The sequence below is a fragment of the Vollenhovia emeryi genome, unplaced genomic scaffold, assembly GCF_000949405.1.
Source record: "Vollenhovia emeryi isolate VEMERY1.0 unplaced genomic scaffold, V.emery_V1.0 DF939137.1, whole genome shotgun sequence".
NCBI lineage: Eukaryota > Metazoa > Arthropoda > Insecta > Hymenoptera > Formicidae > Vollenhovia > Vollenhovia emeryi.
In genome coordinates this window covers 620332-642861 of record NW_011967229.1, presented here as the reverse complement: position 1 = coordinate 642861, position 22530 = coordinate 620332, and the positions used below count along the sequence as shown (strand labels likewise).

The window sequence follows — 22530 nt, the reverse complement described above, 5'->3', positions numbered from 1 at the left end:
TATTTTTTTTCGCTTATAATATAATACGCGGATACACCTTAAGACTCATCATAGATACAAAGATTATATAGTATGTCTCACTCTTTGAGCGAGATGTTTTACACAGGTTATTTGTTTTCCCCGCGTAATCGATTTGCTTTATAATCGATATTATAAAATAAAAACAAATCAAAAGTCGACTATCAGAGTCTAGAATAGACTGTCACGCGCTTCTTATAATTAACAAATCAACAAGAAAAGTAGTCTGTATTTGGATCTTGGTACTGTTCTTCGTTAATTAATTAACTTTTACACTTATAAAATATCTAACTTCGCATCAATCTTTTTTTAATGACAAAAATAACTTTCCAACTTAAAAAATCTAACCAGAAGTATCTATCAAATCATCACTCCTCTTTCTTTAATAACAAAAATAACTTCCGAACTTACAAAACCTCATCGGAAGTATCAAATCATCATTTCTCTTTTTAAGTCATTAAAAAGTTATTTTTGCCAAAAGATATCTTTTGAACTTATAACATTCTAATTTTGAAGTATCAAATCACCACTTCTTTTTTAATGACAAAACTGACATGCCTAGACTGCGTTCGGAAACAATACTCGAGTGTATCATTTTTCTTAGTTGCTCACCGAATGTTAAACGAGGATAAAATGATATTAGGGGAGCATTCGGGTGACGTTTCCGAACGCAGCCCGTAGTGGTCGAATTTGTGAGACGCCCGCCTAGAGTGTAGGGAAGTCCAAGTTCAAACCCTGGCTAAGGTAATATTTTTCACAATCAACTTCTTTAATTAGAAATTTGCCAGTTGTGTCGATTTTTATTATTATTAATTTCCTACATTGACTAAAAATAACTTTGGAACTTGAGAAATTTTATCAGACGTATCTATGAAATCATCACTTCTTTTTTTTAACGATAAAAATAACTTCTGAACTTGTGAAATCTAATCGCAAGTGTGCAATCTCCATTTTTTCTTAAGTTATTAAAAAGTTATTTTTCTTCTTTTAATGACAAAAATTATGAATTTTCTCTTAAAATTTATCCTGAAACTCATGTAATCGTAGAACAATATGGCATTTCGAAGAATTTTATGTGAATGTTTCGAAACTCAACCATACATTTTACTAATAATTATATTTACTCTCTGAAATTTTGGAAGTGAAATTTTACTCGAATCACTGATCACTTCACTCTATTCGAGTGAATAGTTACTCCAGTAGAATGAATTAATTCACTCTGAGACAAAAAGTGAAGAATTTTATTCTCATTTTTAAAGTGAAGTCTCGTTAGGACTCCAAAATTCACTCTAAGACAAAAAAAAGAACAATTTCATTCTTATTTTTAAAGTGAAGTCGTTAACTGTTAGCATTAAAAAATTCACATCAACTTAAAGTATGGTATTCTGCTACTATAATAGATAGCCACCGAACTTGTAAGTTCATGATAGTCGGGCGTATAAGGAACCCCGTCAGGGACCGGGACGGTTCTTCTATGACAGTCAGCAGAACAAGCGAAACTGTCACATAAAATTTATTTTAATATTCACAGCTCTTCAGTTTAACCTGATCTCGTTCAACACTTGTCGCATGACAACTATATTTGTCACTCGTTAGTTCGATCCGACGTCTCATCTAACACACATTTTTACTCGTGTCGCACAATGCAACTTTAATTGATTCTGCACTCTTCAAACAAGGAGTGCAATCATTTCTTGACCAATATCTTATTAACATAACGATATTGGCCAAACGAGTGATATGAGATCAATAACAAACAATTGTGTGAAAAGATTACTTGAAGAGTCCAAATCCAGGACTGAAACGTCGCTTGTTTTTTTAAATAAAAAAATTGGCCAGTGTAGGTCGTTTTTGAAAAATTACATATCATTGGTTTTATATTACTGGCGATATTAAATCTATTTGTGATTCACAGCTTTTATTTTCATATTGTAATATGACATAAATTATGGACGTTCAGGTACTGGTTGTGAATATTAGAATACAGCCTCAACATATACCTGATGATCATAGTGGTCAAATAGTAGCGAAACTCTCGTCCATGAATTTTATTCTGCTAACAATAATCGACTAAAGTAAAACACAGCACTCTTTGTAGAGTTGCAGGATCAATCCAAGTAAACGAGTGAATAGCGGAGTGGAGTAAAACTACACTTTTTCGAAAAAGTGTAATTTTACTCCATTCGGACTCGCAGTATTTTCATTATTTCTTCGAGTAAAATCTCACTCCTATGGAGTGAGATTCCACTCCAAAAACTTTAGAGAGATTACTTATTTTTTAATTAATTAAAATTTTGTCATTAAAAAAGTAGTAATTTAATGCTTCATTTGTTGGTTATTTTTTAAATAACTTTTAAACTTATAAAAGCTAATATCGACGCATCAAATTACCACTTTTTTTTAATGACAAAATTAACATGTTTTAGTGGCCGAATTGGTGAGACGCTCGCCTAGAGTGTAGGGAGATTCAGATTAACACCTTGGATGAAGTAATATGTTTTGCAATCAATTTTTATAATTAGGTTATAATTACATTTGCCAGTTGTGTCGATTATTAATTTCCTATATTGACAAAAATAACTTTCAAACTTAAGTAAGTCAATCAGCAGTACGATCTATGAAATTATCACTTCTTTTTTTAACGACAAGAATAACTTCTGGATTTATAAAATCTAATTGGAAGTATCAAATTATTATTTCTTTTTTTAAGTCGTTAAAAAGTTAGTTTTGCCAAAAAATACCTTTCTAACTTATAACATCTAATTTTGAAGTATTAAATCACTACTTGTTTTTTTATGACAAAAATAACTTTCAAACTTAAGAAATGTAATCGAAAGCATCAAATCATAATTTCTTTTTAAGTTATTAAAAAGTTATTTTTGCCAAAAAAGTTATTTTTGTAAAAAGTAATTTAATATTTTTGTAAAAATAACTTTTAAACTTATGATATCTAATTTCGAAGTATCAAATCATCATTTCTTCGTTTAATGACAATATTGATTTTTGAACTTAAGAAATCTAATCAGAAGTGTATATATTCATCGGATCATCACTTTTTTTTTAACGACGAAAATAACTTCCGAACTTACACAATTTATTCGTAAGTATCAAATCATCCCTTCTTTTTTTAAATCATTCTTTTAAGTTATTGAAAGGTCAGTTTCGTCAACATCTAATTTCGCGGCATCAAATTACCGCTTATAGATAAGAAGAAAAAGAAGAAATGATTAATGACAAACTTTTTTAACGACATAGCGAATTCGGTTGCTTGCACTAGTGCGCACTAAAAGAAATTTAATCAGAAGTATCTATGAAATCATCACTTCTGTTTTTTAATGACAAAAATAACTTCCAAACTTGGAAAATCTAACCGGAAGTATCAAGTCATCACTTCTTTTTTTATAAGTCATTAAACAAGTATTTTTCTTAAAACATAACTTTCTAACTTACGAACTCTAATCGTTATCGCTGAATCATCACTTCATTTTTAATGATAAAAATAACAGCTCTTTAGAAATATCTACGAGTATTCATACTAAATGAATTGATGATTGAAACATACAAAAGTTATAATGTCTAAAAGAATGAATGAATAATAAATTTTTAATATATCCATTCATTTACCTTCACCATGAGATCCATGGTGATAGAAACGTCCTTGTGATATTTGTTTAATGCATGTTTTCTATGAAACAAACATCTTTTAATTTAATTGAAGTTTCCTCGAACTTTTCATCTTGTGTGCAAATTTTCTATTTCGGTAAAATGGTGTTGAGCCACTCTCCATGTAAAATCATAAGTATTTTTATAGATTGTTGCTCTGTAATGTATACAGGGTGTAATACCCGCCTCACCTCTTATTTACGGATAGAGTACTGTACCATTTTGCAATTGCCGAGAAAGAAAAGCAACATGTTTGTACATTAATACGGCATACATTAAAATGTTCAATTTTAGGTACTTTTTGTGCATATGCATACTAAAGAATTCTTTTTCTATATTGGGGTTTGAGCGCTTATAATGTTTCCAGATTATACTTGAAAAGGACCCGATAAAGGGTTTGAAACGTCGTGACTAAAATAAACATCATTGTTGTCAGTTTGGTCGATTTTTAAAAAAATTTCCCTTGGTTGATTACCACTGGCGACAAAAAGCTACTCAAGATTGTTTCACACTGATGCTATAAATGGAATATATATGTATAATTTGCATGAATACTGGGAATTAAATCATCTAATTTAGATCCGTGTGGCGAGCGTGGCGCAGAGAAATGTGCGCTGCTTAGTAAACAAATGAACCCGAAGATCCGACTGTAAAGTCAGTTATTACTTTTTATTATTATATCGCAATAAGAATTTTAATTGCCAGGTACGGTCAACAAAAATCACTGAGGTTATTAATTTATTAATTACTTCTGGCGACTTTAAGAATATTCTTACTACTTTTTATTATTAATTTAGATCTAATATAAAACTTAAAAGGAAGACATTAAAAGGAAGATCTATATAAAATCTATATATGTTATGGATTCGCAGTATCACTCGAAAAGGACCCAAAAGAATAGGGTCGAAATGGAATATATAATGGAATATTTAAATGGAATTATATTACACACAAACGTTGTGTAATAAACTAATTAAATAACTAGCCAGTTGGGTTGACTATAAGTTTCCCGTCTCAATCTATATAAAACTTAAAAAGACACATTAACCTTAACCGAATATGAATCTTAACTGAGGCGACGTTTAGCTCTGTGCCAACACAGGTCACATCCCAATACAAGTATTGAGTGCAGCTATTATACATATGCAGCTAATGACTCCATAAAATTAATAAGAGATTTTCGTCTGGTAAGTGTGGCGCAGAGAAATGTGCTTAGTACACAAATAAACGAAAAGATCCGAGTTCAAATCCACGAACAATGTTTTATGGTGTGTGAATTATTTGTGTTTAATATGCTTTTACATTAATTTTCACCCACAAAATTGTACAGCAATGTCTGAATTTCATAATAAATAATTTTTGTAACGAAAGATAAGTAAATAATACAGAATTCTTATTTTTAATTTTATGTGTAAAAAGTATTGTGCACATGGGTGGCGAGTGTGGCGCAGAGAACTGTGCGTTGCCTCGTAAACAAATGAACGAAAAAAGTTTCGAGTTGAAATCCACGGACACCGCTGGTGTTTTTCGGAATCTCCCGAAGGAAAGTGGCAACCACCGAGAATATCTTGCCCATAGACATAGTAAATATAAACATGATAATCTCTTTAGGTTATCAGTAATAAACAACAATGGATCCGTTTAGTCAACCTTAACTGGCACTTGTTTAATAAATAAAAAATAAAAAAAATAACGTGCGACGTTGAAGGTCCATTCACTTTAACCCTTCTAGACTTTGCATAAATACATACCCTCCTTCGAATGGACTATGACTCGTTTCGAAATCAATTTCGCAGTTTTTGCCATCTCTTTGTTAGTTCTACATTCTGTTGTGCTTATATATATGAGCCTTATGAATCTATTAATTGGTCAATAATTGGTCAATCAAAGGCATATTATACTCAGTTAAAGGCTTCATAAAATTAATAGAGAAAAATATACATTTTTCTTTTATAATAAATGAATGGATATATGAAAAATATATCCAAAATGAATGATATATATATATATATATACATTTTTCAAGCAATAGTCTATGCAGATATATCTATGAAATAAAATTGATATCAAATTAACAGCAAAATCATGCTAAATTAATATAGCTCACGCTAAATTAATACGGCTCAAAGCAACAAAATACGATTCGCGATGATCGCGAATGAAACGAATAAAATTGTGAGCCTGGATAGCCCACAATCGTTAGATAGGGCGTAGATAGGGAGAGCAGTCTCCCGGCAAGCGGAAGGTCCAGGTTTAAATCCTGGTGTATACCTAGCCTGCCATTTTTCTTGGCGAAAAATTAATAAGTTGCGCGTCTTACAATTAGTGCCTATCTCTCTCCATTGCAATGTCTTGAAATAGTGAAATTCGTGTCAAGATACGAAAACATCTGTGTACGCATCAACTTTTCCAGAGACTAAAAATACGGAGAGAGATGCGCGAATAGAACTTTTTACACAAGATATTTACAATAAGGTTATATTTCCAGAGTTGGGAAGTAACTCGTTACTTGCCACGAAGTTACAATTACAGTTACTTTTTTGATAACTCTAACTTAATTTTGTTACTTCATTTCTCTATCCACCTGTAACTGAACTTAATTCAGTTACATTAGTTCGATAATTAATAACTAATTTAATTTAGTGTAACATACACAAAATTTATAAATCAATTACAATGTAAACGCCTTTATTCTAAGAACCTGGCACAGATGGAGGTGGCATTTGAATTATCACAAAATTGATATATACCAAAATTTTTAATAATTGGAATAATCGCAACAGCATATTCTTGAGACCAAATCAAGTAAAAAAAGTCCTGTACTACTTTTCTTTCCGACAAACAGTTATCGAGATATCATAAGTTAAATATTGGAAAAATTATCAATTTTCTCTTGAATATCTTAAAAAGTATTAGGCAAATCAGAAAATGTTTCAGACAAAACTTGTTTATATTAATTAGTAGAATATGACAGTATAATAAACAATAGAGGGTTCCTCTTATGTCCTCCTCGGAACCAAACAACTTTGGTCTGAAACATTTTGTTCTCAATTTAAAACCACATAAGTTATTAGGGGTGGTAAATTAAAATGACTCACCCTGTATATTTTATTTTATATTTTTAAATATTTTTTATATTTTATCTATTTAATATTTTATTTTATTTTATTTGTAAGAGTTTAAAATATATACTCTATATTTTAAACCTCCATAGATAGCATTAGGCCTTCCCTTTGCGCATAAACGCCTTTACCGTTACTTTACAATTCAAATGCAGATTTGATATTTTTATCTTCATTGCAAGAAAGTATTTACAAAGTAACAATTTGTTACTTTTTGAGTAACTGTAACTGTAACGCGTTACTTTTCAGAATTGGTAACTTGTAACTGTAACTAGTTGCATTTTTAGCACAGAAAACTGTAACTGTAATTAGATAATATAATAATATAATTAGACACTTGAATAAAGAGTAACTTTCCCAATTCTGGTTATTTCGTACTTATTAATAAAGAAAAAAAGAATAATTAAAGTATAAATTGCTCTTACGTCATTTCCATGAGATCGAATACTCACTACGGCTCTCGGACACCACGCACGCATATGATTCCTTTTGTACTGCTTCCTCCTTAAGAATTACGAGTCTCTAGCGTTCCTGGAGAGACCGTAAGTGGATTCGCGCGCGGAAATTCGGAAGAAACAAAAATTTTTTACTACACTATTTACACATGTACAATATTTTGTGCACCGTTTCGGTCAGGACTAGTCAATTAAACACATAGCGAAAGTACTCCCGGTCTTCGTTGTCATCTATAACGACGTTACTGTCGTTAGTCGTTCTTCGTTTCTGGAAGTAGTTCATTGGCCGCATTTAACTCTCCTGCTAAAACGACGCCATTGATTGCATTTTGTCGGCAAGAAAATGCTTAATTTTCTTTTTACTTGATTATTTAGTTGATAATTTTAGTTGATAAAATTCTTCCAGGTTGATCGTCTTTAACGGTAGTTTATTTGCGGCTTAGGTTGAATTGAACATCTTCTATAATGATTTTTTACATAAAGCTTCTTCTGTCGCGAGTTGTCGTGAGACGCACGCCTCGAGAGTAGGCAAGTCCAGGATCAAATCCTGGCTGAGGTAATATTTATCGTAATAAATTTTCTGTATTAAAACACTGGCCAGTTAATGTCGACTAAAAAGCTTCATTTTCCTTCTTTTTCTTCTATTTGAAGTAGGCTTGAGTCTGTTTACCCGATTAATTCGTCTCTTGCGACCCAGATGTCCAGCTGTCCATTCATCGTTTTGGTAGTTTAAATAGATCTTCTTTGTATTTTGTGTTTCTCCATTTTGAAAGTCTTCTTCTTCTTCGTCCTCGTGTATTTTACTTACTTTAGGGGTATAGTCCTCCAGATGGGAGGTTTCCTTCGGCGAGGTTAGCAGCCTACCGCAGGTGAAGTAAAACCAAATGCTCAAAGTACCAAAACGAGAACTAGATAAAACACACTTTAAATAAACCTAATACACGAGGAAGAAGAAGGTATATATATTCCTAATTAATATATTCCTAAAGCCAAAGCATTTATGAATGTAAATACATTTTATTGATTCCCCTTGGGGTTTACTAGGCGTTTTTGAAGGAACGTGCCCAAACCTCTTATAACACCTCTCTCTATTTCCACTTCGCTATGTGGCGATCGAATGGAAACCCACAATGTTTTGTTTGGTTTTGAACCCGGATCTTCGGGATACCAGACCAGCGGAAAATCCATTGCGCCACGAACGGCACTAAAATACCTACACGTACCTGATTAGTTTAGTTTTTTAATATAGGGCATTTACATTTACTTTATAAGACAAAGCATTTATATTTATCTTGAAAACTGTAACGAAACAAAATCCTCATGTATCTCCTGATACTTCGTTCATCTTATTGTTTAATGTTCGGATATCTCACGAGAAATTGCTCGGAAATTCGAAAAGTCTGTTTTATCCAGTTCATTCTGGTAGGCTGCTAACCTTGCCGAAATTTAAAACTGATGGATGAGAGATGTCTCTTCTTTTTCATTTCTTCAAATTTTATTTAATTGTGAGTGGGAGGTCCAGGTTCAAACTCTGGCTGAGGTGATACTTTTTCGCAATAAATTTAGAATAAAATATTTAGACACCAACACCCTGTCACGGCTCTTAGTCCTTCATTCCTTCAAATTTGTGTTGATCACATTTGAACCATACCAATTTTATTAATTTGTTTCTTTAATTGGTTCACGAGATCTTCATTTATCACTCCCAGTCCACTTCAGAATCCTTCAAGAATTGCTTGGGTCTTTCCGTAGAAAAGCATCGAGAACATTCCAGAAAGTATTGATGGTGATTAGTGTAAGCTATTTTGTCAAATCCGTGACTATTATGACGAATAATTGTTATTGAAAAATTTGATAGAATCCGGTAATACTTTACATCGTCGGCTGGTTACATCATCGAATTTTTAAGAAATAAATCTTTTTCCTCGATAATTTTATCATACAAAGCTACAAGCTAGAAATTATCATACTGAGCTATGGAGTCCTTTAGCTTTCATCTCGTTGAGTCCGTGTCGCGATCGGGAGGGACACATTGCAATTATACTGTTTTCGAGTCGTATACACGTTCGTACTACCGTCAGTTTCACTGTCCCCAACTGTTTCCTTTCTTGAGGATTTCGTTTGTCTTTTCCATAGTAATAAATAGGGATGTCTACCTACCTCTCCGAGCGGTAGGTTAAGACGTCATCGCTTAATTACCTTGCTGACTGATAATGTCAACCAATTTAACACAACCGTGTGTTGTACGGAGTAGAACCAACAGTAGAAAGTTTCCATAATGAGTGACCATTGGACAAGACTATTGAATATCCGCAGCATTAAATTTGTCAGCATCAAAATTACATCATTAAAATCCATCTATTTTGCATTTAAATTCTTTTAAGCACTGAATTTTGAAATTTTCTTTATCGGGAAAATATGCGAGACGAAGGCCGGGATTGACCCTACCATTATTAATTACTTGTTCAAGCATAGAGCTACAGTAGCCTCCATAAGTTCGGAAACACCCTATATTTTACGTTAAATAACGATAATTATATAACGATATAATGATGAAAATAATGATAAAATTACGATACGTTTAAATAACGAATTAGACAGGAGGATTCGCAAAGAGCGAATTACGAGTGAAGTGCATTTCTGGGAGATTCTCCAAGTACAAAAATGGAAACGTATCCCGACTGAATCTCTGCAAAAGTTAATCTATCGCATGCCGCGAGTATGCAAGGCAGTCATTAAAGCAAAAGCTGGTTATTTTGAGGAATCTAAAATTTAAATCTTTATCAAAAGCTTGTCGTATGTACGTATGTATCTTCGTTTTAATGTTCTTTAGTTAAATGAACACTTACAAAGAGCAAAATACATCGATTTTATTATGCGTTTCTTTCGTAATACACTTTTATAAAGTGTTTCCAAACTTATGGAGGGTACTGTACACGTCATCCATTAATTATTTTGATACCTACAGTTATGTGGACTTATTATACGTCATTGGAGATGGTATTGTAGATTTTGGGATACTATACTTTGTAATACTATTTGGCCGCTTCACTCTTTTTACCTCCATTTCGAAGCCTCCTTTGAAGTTTCAACATAGGATTTGTTCTTCCGATTGTGAGAGGAGATTGTCAGCTTACTTGTACAACTCCACTACCCCCAACCGAACAGCAAACAAGAGAAGCCATGTAGGTAGCCTAATACTTGTAATTTAAAAATGTGAATTCATATACCGTTTTCCACCTCCACGTTTTCCCCTATCGACTCCCCAACCTGGAGGGTCAGACCGGTCAGACGTCAGGCCCCAAAGGGTCGTATGTGGTAGAATAATCTTTCGGCGCTGGCCACTTTCCTCCGAGAAAAGCGTTCGAATAAAAACGAGCAATGTTCTGGTTGGATTTGAACTCGGATCTTCAAATCAATCAATGCGTATGCAGCGCCGACTTTTCCGGAAATTATCAGTCAACAAGGTTATTAAGCGGCCCGAGTGTATCGACTTTTCCGGGCGTTAAAATATTGTGGTAGCAATTGCCTCATAGCAATTGCTCCTCAAAAATAGATCAGAGCTACGCTCTATCGGGTCACAAGATCACCAACGGTCGTCGGAAAGACTCGTTTCCCGACGTCGGTGGTGTCTGGTACGCAGCACCGGGTGTTGGGTATTGGCTCATTTGTGGGCCTATCAAGCTGCCGGCTTGGACCGGTGCGGGATAGTATCCCGGGATAACTGATAGTGTTGCGCCAGGACTCGCGGCTGACGACGTTGATGTCGAACTCGCGCTGGATGAACCCTGTTCCGTCCTCTCGTGTTGCTTGCTTGTGTCCGGTGATTCCGAGGGTGGTGACCTCGCGGGTCCACTTCCGCCGACGACACTACTCGGGCTCGATTCCTCGTAGAGCTTGTTGGGCTCGTAGCTGGATCGATTGTATTCAATGGTCGGTTTCTGATCCATATACAGTTTGGACTGTTCGAAGTACGCCTTCGCGTCTAAGTAAGTACGGTCTAGATATGCCTTAGGATTGGAATCTAAGTACTTGGGGTCCGGGTACATGCCCATTGCCAGAGTACTTGGCGGTATATAGGCGCGATATTTGTCAGCCTCCATAGAGTATTTCATTGTGTCCATACCTACTACCTGTAACAGTAACAGAAAAAGTCTGATAGTTTAAATAATAGAGGGAACAACGACCAGATCAAATTATATCTTGGCAGATTTTTTCATATTTGGTCAGACATGCTCAGATATGACTTCGAATGTCTAAGGAAATGTCATATAAGTCTGTTTATAGCTATATATGGAATGTAATTTGGGAAAAAAAATTTATAGTTATCATCGTTTTTCGACATACATTTTATCACTTATATTCGCAATCTCACGGGTTGTTTTATAACGATCAGTTTCAATGAAGGCCAAGATTTCGTGACTATCAATTTTGGAAGGCCGTCCAGAACGTTTCTCATCCGTGAGAATTAAAATTTCCCGTACGCGGAGTCGTCGGAACCATTTACGAACGGTGGAATCATGACCAGAGTGGAATCATCAATAGCATCATCTTCTCCGTAGACAGAACATATTTTTCTTTTAATCTGAACAGTTTCGCCTTTTCGAAAATAGAAACATCATATGCTGAAAGCAATGCTTATTTTTATCCATCTTTATAAATTTACACGACTCACAAACATCAATCGACGACAACGAATTTGACAGTAAAGTTTCCGTTCAATTGTCACCGTCAAATGTTTAATATGTCATATAAGTGTGAAGTTGATGCAGATCGGATTCGTATATAAAGTGCGCGAATGTTTAAAAACGGGACAAACTTGTGCATCAATCCTATATAACCTTATATAAGTCTGTGATCTATACTTTACACTAAATAGATCTACATTACATCTGACCACATCTATCCAGATATAAGTCGTACTAGGGTTGTGTTTGATAGAAAACTATTCCAGATCTGACGATACCTGGCTATGTTTAACTATTAAATTACGAAAAATTTTAAGATTACACATTTTAACATGGATACAGCCAAACGATACAAATACCTATGTATAACGTAACGATTGACTCGGTCAACGGTTAATTAAGACACAATCAAGACACTGTCCAAAAATAATCAGCAAAATTTATTAGATTTCGTTTTAAACAAGGAAGCGCGTGATGTTTATTAAATTATGTTCGATGATTATATTCATCTAATTATAGGCCACATCTAGTCAGATCGAGGCAATTTGCAGATCTGCCGAGATCCGGTCATATCTGACCCCCCAGATCTGGACAGATTTAATCCTTTTTCCCGACACTATATTATGAGATAGGATTCTAATCTAGCAGGTTTTCAACATACAGCATTCAATTCCAAAATTTTTTTCGCAACAATTACACAATCTAACAATCATTTTTCTATTAAACGGATTTCACAAATGGATGAAATCAACAGATGATGCAGAAACTGCATAATCTCATTAGGCTCTTAGGAGCCTGTTTCATAATAGGGAACTTCCCTCTATTGTTATTTCTAGATTCTTATATCTCGCAGCAATCGGATCGAATATATGTTTAATCAACACATATCGATTTATCTCGTGTTCGAGAAGATTTCTTCTCAAACGGGTGCGTTGAACATTCTAATATTCATAGAACATTCGAAGATTCTAATAAAATCTTAAGCGTTCCGTTGTGAATTCTCTCCGGTTCCTCGCTGGGTTCTGATATACGTCGAAAAAACGGGCACCGAAAACGCGCCGCTGTCGCGGACGAACAAAAAGAGCAAGCGACAAATTCGAGAGTCAACGCATTCGATTCGGTCGGCGCGCGCAAATCGCGAAATCGGTGGATCCGCGACGCGACCGGCCCGGAGATTTGTTCTACGTCGAAGACAACGCTGCCAATGGCCATAAATTTCGTCACGATGGGCCAAGCACGTTTGGACCAAGCTGCCGTGAGTTGAAGAGAGGGACCGGCTCGAGAGACTGGTGTTAAAAAAAAAAGAGTAAAAGGGGAGAGGCGGAAAGCAGCGCGCATATTCCCGATTCTATAATTCGTGGACGAAGGAAGGACCGTGCGGGGTCCTTTGTCGGATCGTTAAGCGGCTTTGTCCGGATGATTTACATCCAGTCTTAGTAATGCTAAGTCTCTCCCGCCCGCTACGACCAATTGATTACAGCTCAGCTTCTCTCGCCTCGAAAACCCCGCTCGCTGCAATTCGCGAATCGCGCAACGGCGTCCAGAAATTAAAAAATTCCTCCGCGACGCAGAGATATTCGCATTTGAAAGTTTACTCGATCGTGACGATTCCGATTATCCTGATATATGTATATGCATTTTAAATGAATTAGATGATCATTAAATGTTATTATTAGACATCTGACATTATTAGATTATTAATTCAACAGTAAATTCTTGAAGTTTGTAAACTGATTGTGCTGCTCCGTACGTTTAATAAATTAGTTTAAGACGTCTTAAAGACGGTCTGGTGATAAGTCTGGAAATTTAAGTGGACGAATTTGTTATCTCAGCCACAAAATTTTGTTCAGAGAAACAACTCATGGAAACAAAATATTTAGTTGTAGCATTTAACTTCTTTTCGGCAACATATTTTTCGTTTTATACAAGCAAATTACATGTTCAGTCAACAAAATGATTCAATCAAATTACTTTATCTCATCGAGATAAAGTAAACAATAAAACACATGAAATAAACTCGTAAGTTCTTAGGCCGGTATTCTTAGTCTGTTCGTCCTAAGTTGTTGTATTAAGTTGTTAAGTTGTATAGTGTTGACATATTATAAACCAATCAGAGACTACAGACCTAAGAAATAAGAAATATAATAATTATGTTTATTCTGTTTATCGTATCATACCTGTATAATTCTACAGGTTTGTTATGTTCCTGCTTTCTATCCTTGTCATGGTTGCGTTACTTTATTCTGTCTTCATTTTACGTCGTCGTTCCGAGAGACTTAATTATCCAGTGCGATGTCACTGTTAAAAAGGACAATGACACCGTACACTGTTCGCCTCTGTTTTCGTTCACAAAAGGCCAGCATTCTCCTTTCGCGCCATGTGTCGTCGAAGTCGTGAGCGAAAGAGAATGAGCGCACTTTATTTTCCAAATGGCTCGGGGTGGTGGAAGAGCACAGAGAGCGAGAAAGTCAACTCCCTCACATACATTGCCGCATTGTGCCGCGGCCCTCGATATTTCAGCCGCTTCAACATTTTGCAGGGAGTCACCTCTTTCGTAGGACACATTCGGTGGAATCAATGAAATGCGATTTTATCGATATGAGATTAATGCTTTTAATTAGTTATGATTTAACATACTTACCTTTCTTTCTCACTTTTTCTCCTTCTTTCTTCTATGTGATGTTATATAATGTTAAAAAGCATTAATGAGACTTCGTTACAATGATTTTTAATTCAAATTTGGTGACGTGGGTACTGCAACGGTTCCTTTTTCGCTCAAAATTTCGCGATCAGGTACTTTCGCAATGCTAATGCGTCGGAGAGAGGAAGAGCTCGAACTCGGCCGGGTGAAGATAACGCTGAAATTCTTCGAGCGTGCCGCTCGCCGCCGATGTTCGCCAATAATGGTCGCTTGTATCGCGCCGGTGCCTCGTTCCAGACGCGTCGGCCATTCAGCCGTTGAATGCAGAAATAACTAGCTATCTGTTTGTCTCCCGTAGCCAGCTGCGGAAATTCATACACAGTCCACGGTCTCCGGTTTCTGTTTGCGAAGCCACCCGGGGGCTCCTTTGTTGCGACAACGAATGAAACGTACCTACACTCATCCTCTCTCCCGTTGCCTTCCGCGCTTCCACCCTCATCCTTCCACCTCCTTCCTGAATCGACTCTTCCTCTTGTATGTGCGCGCGCAATTCTCTTTTTCTCCTCCTTTTGCTGTATTTACGTGGCCAACGATCTGTCTCGTGGACTCGATACCTAGTCCACCAATTGTGTTCGAGATAAATCGATTTGTGATTGTCGCGACAATGAGAATAACTCGCTTGTCTATGAATTTTTCTTGTTTTCTTATGTGTGTTGTTAGTTGAAAAGAACCTGACAATAAGCTCATTCTTTTAATTTTTATTTTTTTTTGTATCATTATCCGTGATTAGAAGACCGAAATCTACAAAGGTAACATAAACAAATTAATGTAAAAATATTAATCCTGTTTATTTATTTCGGTCTACTTCTTATATGTATAAATAATTTCATCGAACACAATATCTATTTTTTTGCAACGTATCAATATACAATTGTAATAATTAGGTATTTTCTAAACATCAATCGGTGAATTATCATCGGAAACAGTGAATATAATCACTGATCTGTAGTTATAAGTATACAACACATTGTGAATGAAAATTGCAGTGGTACACTTATAACTGTAAATCAGAGAGAATATCTAATTATTACAATTACATATTGATAAGTCGCAAAATAGATGTTATAAAATTATCTATATGTTAAAATTTACTGATAATATTAAATGCTGTAAATTATAAATCATACCTGATAATATTAAATGCTGTAAATTATAAATCATACCTTTCTTTTATAACTAAACTAAACAAAAGAAAAAAAAAGCAAAAACAAATTAGTTGATTATACATCATTGAACTCATGCATGGTGTGGCCACGTAATTAAGAAATGGGGAGGAGGAGGGGATAGGAATACTTAAAAATATTTGTCACTCATCAGTTCGATCCGGCATCTCGTCTAACATCTCTCGATATTTTTACTCCTGTCGGTACAATTAACAATGCAACTTCAATTGACTCTGCACTCTTCGACCAAGAAGTGCAATCATTTTTTGACCAATATCTTATTAACATAACGATATTGGCCAAACGAACCATGTGAGATCAATAAAAATTGTGTGAAAAGATTACCTGAAAAGGGTGCAAATCCGGGACCGAAACGGCGCTTGTTTTTTAAATAAAAACATTGGCCAGTGTAGGTCGTTTTTGAGAAACTACGTACCGTTGGTTTTATATTATTTGCGATATTAAATCTATTTGTGAGATACTTAAAAAGTTGCATATCAATAGTTCTGTGTACGACCGAAAAGTCCAATTGGCGTGCAGTTTAAAGTCGAAAAACAGACGCCAAGACAACACCTTTATACTGTTATTGCGACAAATGTCTCATTGCCACCTGCCTCAGTGGTCGAATTGGTGGGAGACACCCGCCTAGAGTGTAGGGAGATCCAGGTTCAAACCCTGGCCGAGGTAATATTTTTCGCGACAAATCTGTATTATTAAAAATGCCAGATATGGTGAAGAAAACCCTGTTGTAAACAAATTGTTTTATCCTATTTTCTTTTAATTTATCTTACTTTATCTTTATAATGCCCTAGCAAAGTCTAATGCCCAAACTAATGCCTAAAAAATGCCTAGTAATGTCTAGTAATGCCCGGTAATGCCGCAAATCTGTATACCACAAGATTATGGAATGTTTTAAGAAATTGTAAAACAGTGACTATTCACAGAAAACAGTATAATAGTCACTGTTTTATAGTTCACTGTTAATCCACTGGCTGGCTTTTAGAGAGTAGGATTTAGCCGAAGGAAAAACCGCTGCCCAAAATCGTGTACACCAACGCTCACTAATGCCCGGTGGGCATTACTTTATCTTATTATTTTATTTTACCTTATTTATCTTGTTTTATCCTATTTTATCTTAATTTATCTTACTTTATCTTTATAATGGCCTAGCAAAGTCTAATGCCCAAACTAATGCCTAAAAAATGCCTAGTAATGTCTAGTAATGCCCGGTAATGCCGCAAATCTGTATACCACAATGCCCTCAGCGGTTTTTCCCCTCGGATTTAGCCAAGGGGGAAACCGCTGACAAAAATTTTGTACATCAATGTACATCCACTAATGCCCTAATCCAATAATGTTCACTAATCCACTAATGAGTGGGCATTACTTTATCTTATTAATTGAGACGGGAAACTTATTGTCATCCCAACTGGCTAGTTATTTAATTAGTTTACTACACAACGTTTCAACCCTATTATCTTATTATCTTATTTTATCTTATTTATCTCCTTCTATCTAATTTTATCTTATTTTATCTTTATAATGCCCTAGCAAAGTCTAATGCCCAAACTAATGCCTAAAAAATGCCCAAAAAATGCCTAGTAATGCCTGGTAATGCCGCAAATCTGCACACCACAATGCCCTTAGCGGTTTTCCCCTCGGATTTAGCGCTGTACTTTTTATAAAAACCCAAAGCACAGAGCGGTGCGAAAAGATAGGGAGGGGGAGGACTTTATGGAAAGCCACCTACAGGTGGATAATAGTTCCATACCTGAGTAGGTGCGATATTCATGGATTGTTGTGCAACTGCTGCGGCTGCAGCCATGCTGGCTGCTGAGAGCGAGCCATAAGCTGCGGCAGGAGTGTAATAGGATCCCATTGCTGCTTGCCCCATACTGCTGGCCATACCTAATATACGAGGAAGAAAAAAAAAGTAATGTTATTAATTTATAAAGAATGTGTTGTAAGATACCTACAATCCCCTTCCCTGACTATCGGAGATAAAATTTGAGAAGCGAGAGACGCGCATGCCTGACGGACAAAGCCCTGGATCTAATAATTGTCACTCGAATAATACTTGACAACTGAACACGATATACCTATTAGAAGGAAGAGCATAATTCGCAAACTTACGGCTCAGGAACAAGTGAGAGATCTACCATGGGATGAGATTATGAGATGAGTACTTTGGTTGACTCCTCCGTTATGACAAATATAAAGATGAATGTATTTCTGATGAATCAAATTGAAACTGAAACGCCATTTTAGGGCCTTGGCAAGGTGGTGGCCATTATATTACTAATTGTAAGTGAATCCATATACCGTATTTATCTACCCTGTACTGCGCGCTGTTACTATCGGACATAGTTTTCTTTTTTCTGAATTGTAATTCTGTACACTGAAAAAAAAATCTGTTAGATTCAACCAGACGTCTGTTAGAAAATGGACGAATCAGAATTCCTTTAGGATTTACCATGAAAGATATTTCATAACCAGAAGTTTGGTAGACTTTACTACAAATCTGGTAAATCCTAAAGGGAATTCTGATTCGTCCATTTTCTAACAGACGACTGGTTGAATCTACCAGATTTTTTTTTCAGTGTAGGAATTCATAGAAGAATACAATAAGAGTGACAGAGGAAGTTACATGCACCATAAATCGTTTTCCTGACAACTTCTTAAAGTATTCATCTCGAATTCAATAAATGTAAACTTTATGATTTCAAGGGGAATAGTGTTAGAACAAAGAGTTAGCGGATACTCGCGCATGACAAATAATTCCTTATAAATTCTTAAAGTATGCACAGTACTGAATCGCGAAGTATTCATTATAATGAACTTCAGAAGAATACTTCAAGACGAACTGATTGAGACTAGTTCTTCAAGAATTCTTCAGATATTCATTTTTCTAATTCTGTATGTTTTCTTTAAAATGAATTCTCTATGAACTTATGTTCATCTTTGTGCTATCTGTATATAACACAGATTTCCCCTAGGTGGGATTATTATCGTTAGTGAATTCACGTGTTCTAAAAATCGGAGAGCGATTTTTGCAAATTATTTTTAATTTAATTTTAATGCTATACTTAGCATTATAAATTTACCCTTTTCCCCATTGAATTAAAATTCTTATTTCTGATAAAGTTTTGGGATTTGTAAGATAAATGTATCGTGACTTGAAAACGTCGATTGTGCATAACTTTTATGAAATGATAAACTTTCAAGTAAGACCCTTATCTAATACTAAACAACATATAAGAACACGCTAATGTGGGTCACAAGGAAGGATGTAGGCAGCCCAACTTGTAATTTTTCTGAAAATCCTGAATCTATATACCGTTTCTTTCCATATTCTACGCGCCGATTTCTTTTTCGGATATAACGCAGTTTTTTCTTACACGTGGAATTGTTATCGTCAGCAAATTCACGTATTCAAATCGATAAACGATTTTTGTAATTTATATTTAAAATGCTACATATTAACATTTTTCTGATGCTACGTTTAGCATTTTCAATACCTTATGAAATGTCCGTTGGAATTAATGTAACGTGATCTTGTAGACAAAGGATTACAAACATTGTTAACTTATAAATTGTATTCTCGCGAAGGGGACTTGAATCCATCGAGTGGATTTAAAATTTAAGACTTGTATTATGAAAAGGATCGATTCTATTTATTGGCTGCGACTGATGTATACATAGACCAAGCATTTCTACGCTTTTGCTATGGAACGGATAAAGCCGAAAGTTCGAGAGTGAGAAAGCAGAAGACAAATGCTTGGTCTATATACATCGGTCGTTGCGAATAACTTAATACTTTTAACTTACTTTTTTAAGAGATGGGTAGATAGCGGGAGAGAGAGGGGGAAGGGCTACTCGAGTAATGTTAGGTTGCTTATCGATCATCGACAAAGCTTTTGGGTGCGGTCCTATTGTTTGTAAGGACGATAGAAACTGAAAGATTTTGCTCATTCACCTCGTTTCAGCGAAGCCAACCCGAAGGAGCATGATTGGCATTGAGTTCCACGAGATTTATGATCGCACGAGATGATCGAAGATCGCCGAAAGCGAGACAGGCATTTGTCGACTCGAGATGACAGGTGAATCCTGATGCGTAGGCGCGAGAAATCGCTTAAAGTTTCTATCGATTGTATCTTATTAAGAATGCATTGGGCAATCATCTTTTCCGAAAGTTAATCCAAAAGTCAGAAAATGAAATTTGACAGAGTATGAATTCTAATTGACACATAATTGTAAGATATTCACGAAATTATAGTTTAAAGTATTGTTTACTATAATTACGATTTTCTTTTGACAAAAATGTAAACGTAATAAGTAGTCGGTACGCGGTACGGTATGTTACTTTCCATGGCCAGCTACACTGAACAAAAACTCTGGTTGCATTAATTAATTATTTGGTAGATTTAACTAGTCGTCTGTTAGAAAATGGACGAATCAGAATCCTTTTAGGATTTACCAAATGTGTAGTGAAGTCTAACAAACTTCTGGTTATGAAATGTCGAACCCTATCGTGTTAACTAGAAATTTTATTTGATTGAACCAAAATACATTCTCCCATACGTACGTATATATGGGACTATATTTAGCATGTAAGATTTGGTGAGATTTAGATTAAGGTTTGAGTTACATTCTCTCAAATGTGTCTTGTTGATACAATCAAAGCATTTTTCTCAGTGCGATTATGGCAGTTTTATAATAATATTCCCAAAACGTCCAAGCAAATATTTGGTATGTCACAGAACTTCCTTGCATGTTTGAAGAACCAATTAGTAGTTAGTTAAGTTAGTTTCAGCTATACTTTAAGTAACTTATTTGTATAGTTAAATTAAGTTAAGTTAGCTTTAAAATTGGTTTAGAATAAATTTTTCGAAGATGGGGCGAATCTTCGCCCCATCATAAAAAAAAAGTTAGTTTCAGCTACTTTATAAATACTAGTTTATTAAATACTAATATAGTTCCATTACTTCATAAGATTTTCGTATGTAACCTGGATAGTAAAAAAAAGTTTAAGTTACTTTAAAGTGCAATTGCTCTTTGGTGTATCAGCTGCAATTCTCTATTTTGATTTCCCATTGATTCAGACAGATCCGCAAAAGATATCAGCTGATCAGTTGAGCTGATATAGAATAATTATTTCTTATAATAGTTTTGCGGTCGACACGTCTTATTAAAGTTTTTACTTCGATCTCTGTCTTTCCGTTTTCGATTCTTGTCTTTTCGATTACATTGATGGCGTTAATTAAACTGAGATTACGGCATCTGCTGAGTTTAATTTATCTCCTTCACTTCACCGGTAAAATTTCGAAAACAGATGTTCGATGAATCGAGCCTCCTGATATACGCACGTACGCGCGAGTCCCCTCGGTTTACAGAGATTTGTTTGCCGTTCCTGGGTCGCTATTGTCTTCATTGTTTCGCGCCTCGTACCGGATTACGTAATTTTGAATTTCCACGCTGGACGAAGGCATGAGGGAGACGAAGTCTGATTACTAAGTCTAAATATTTTACGCGCGTCGTGACCGTCTCTGTCGTAATTCGTCGCATAATAATTTAAACGCAAACACAAAAGATTCTGCCGCGCGACGTCGTTTTCTCGGCTCCGTTTATCTAGCTCCTCGCATTTCGAAACTTATCATCGGAACATGTTTCAAAGGCAGTTGTTCTCGAAACTTAAAACATGTTCTCGAACGATTGCGTTCACGAGACACGAATGAAGAGTATATAGAAGAATACATATCATATGTGTTCAGCGATCAACGTGCTATGATTTTAGCTTACATTTGTTTCTGTAACCGTGTTGAATTTTCTGGAAAGAAACCACGGATTTTCACGCCTGCACAGTCGAGTTTCATTCCTCAAAGTATCAATTCAGCGTATATTTTATCGTTTCAAATCTCTCTGATATCTCAGAGGCGTCGAAGTAAAGCAAAGGGGGGATGGAAAGCGTAAATCCTCAAATAATTCCCTTCGGCGCGGCAGGGCTGTACTTTGCGGATCGTGTTCGCTTGAGGATTCATTGAAGACAGACACGCGAGCGCATAAACATGTCGCTGGCTCATTATTTATCGAATTGTCTTAAGCTCCCGCGACATTATGCGAAAGTCCACGACTCACCGGTCACGCCTAGAGGCCGAAAGCACGTGACTTTACGGATATCCACGATCGTAAATCCGTCATCCATAGAGAAAAAGACAACTGCCTTCGGAACATGTTCCGATGATACATTTGTGAGATTTGGAAAACGCTAGGTTTTTTTCCACGATTTCTTGAAATTACTTTTGCGTATTATTACAAAAGTAAAAATTACTAATACGCAAAAGTAAAGTGTTAAAACAAACAATAGCAAGATAACTTTAAAACAAGGAGCAATTTTAAAAAGTTTCATAACATAAAAAATTTTTCATTTTCTCTTACAGTGATTGTCTTATTGAATTCAAAATTTTATTTGTTGATCTTATCAACATAGGCTAATTCCTTTATTCTTTATTCTTTGTTTTTTCCTCTTATATACAGGGTGTCAGATTCGATATGGACAATCCCAAAGATTATAGTAGATTGGGTTAAACTGAGAAGAAAAGTTATATAAAATTTTACAAAATCGTAATTATTATCGGCCGAATTCAGAAAAACGTCTGAGCCAATAAGTACACGGAGGAGCGGAAGGCCGGACTCGGCAGCATGCAAAATGGTGTGTTTGTT

The 22530-nt window shown here is 35.4% G+C and overlaps 1 protein-coding gene across 2 annotated transcripts in view; it reads right to left on the bottom strand.

Moving 5' to 3' along the window:
• The window catches only part of LOC105567437 (transcription factor SOX-2), a 53445-nt gene that overhangs the window by 2686 nt on the left and 28229 nt on the right, over positions 1 to 22530 (bottom strand). Inside the window, exons 4-5 of one of the 2 annotated variants that reach the window (XR_001009357.1) lie at positions 17582 to 17718; positions 10489 to 11391 (exon numbers count right to left, since the gene is read on the bottom strand). Coding sequence is in view for 1 of the 2 variants with exons in the window: in XM_012022309.1 (XP_011877699.1) it covers positions 10837 to 11391; positions 17582 to 17718 (692 nt within the window). In the remaining variant the exon portion in view is untranslated. Of the gene's footprint in view, positions 1 to 8869; positions 11392 to 17581; positions 17719 to 22530 lie in introns of those variants that run through there. The other variant, XM_012022309.1, reaches the window with a different exon arrangement.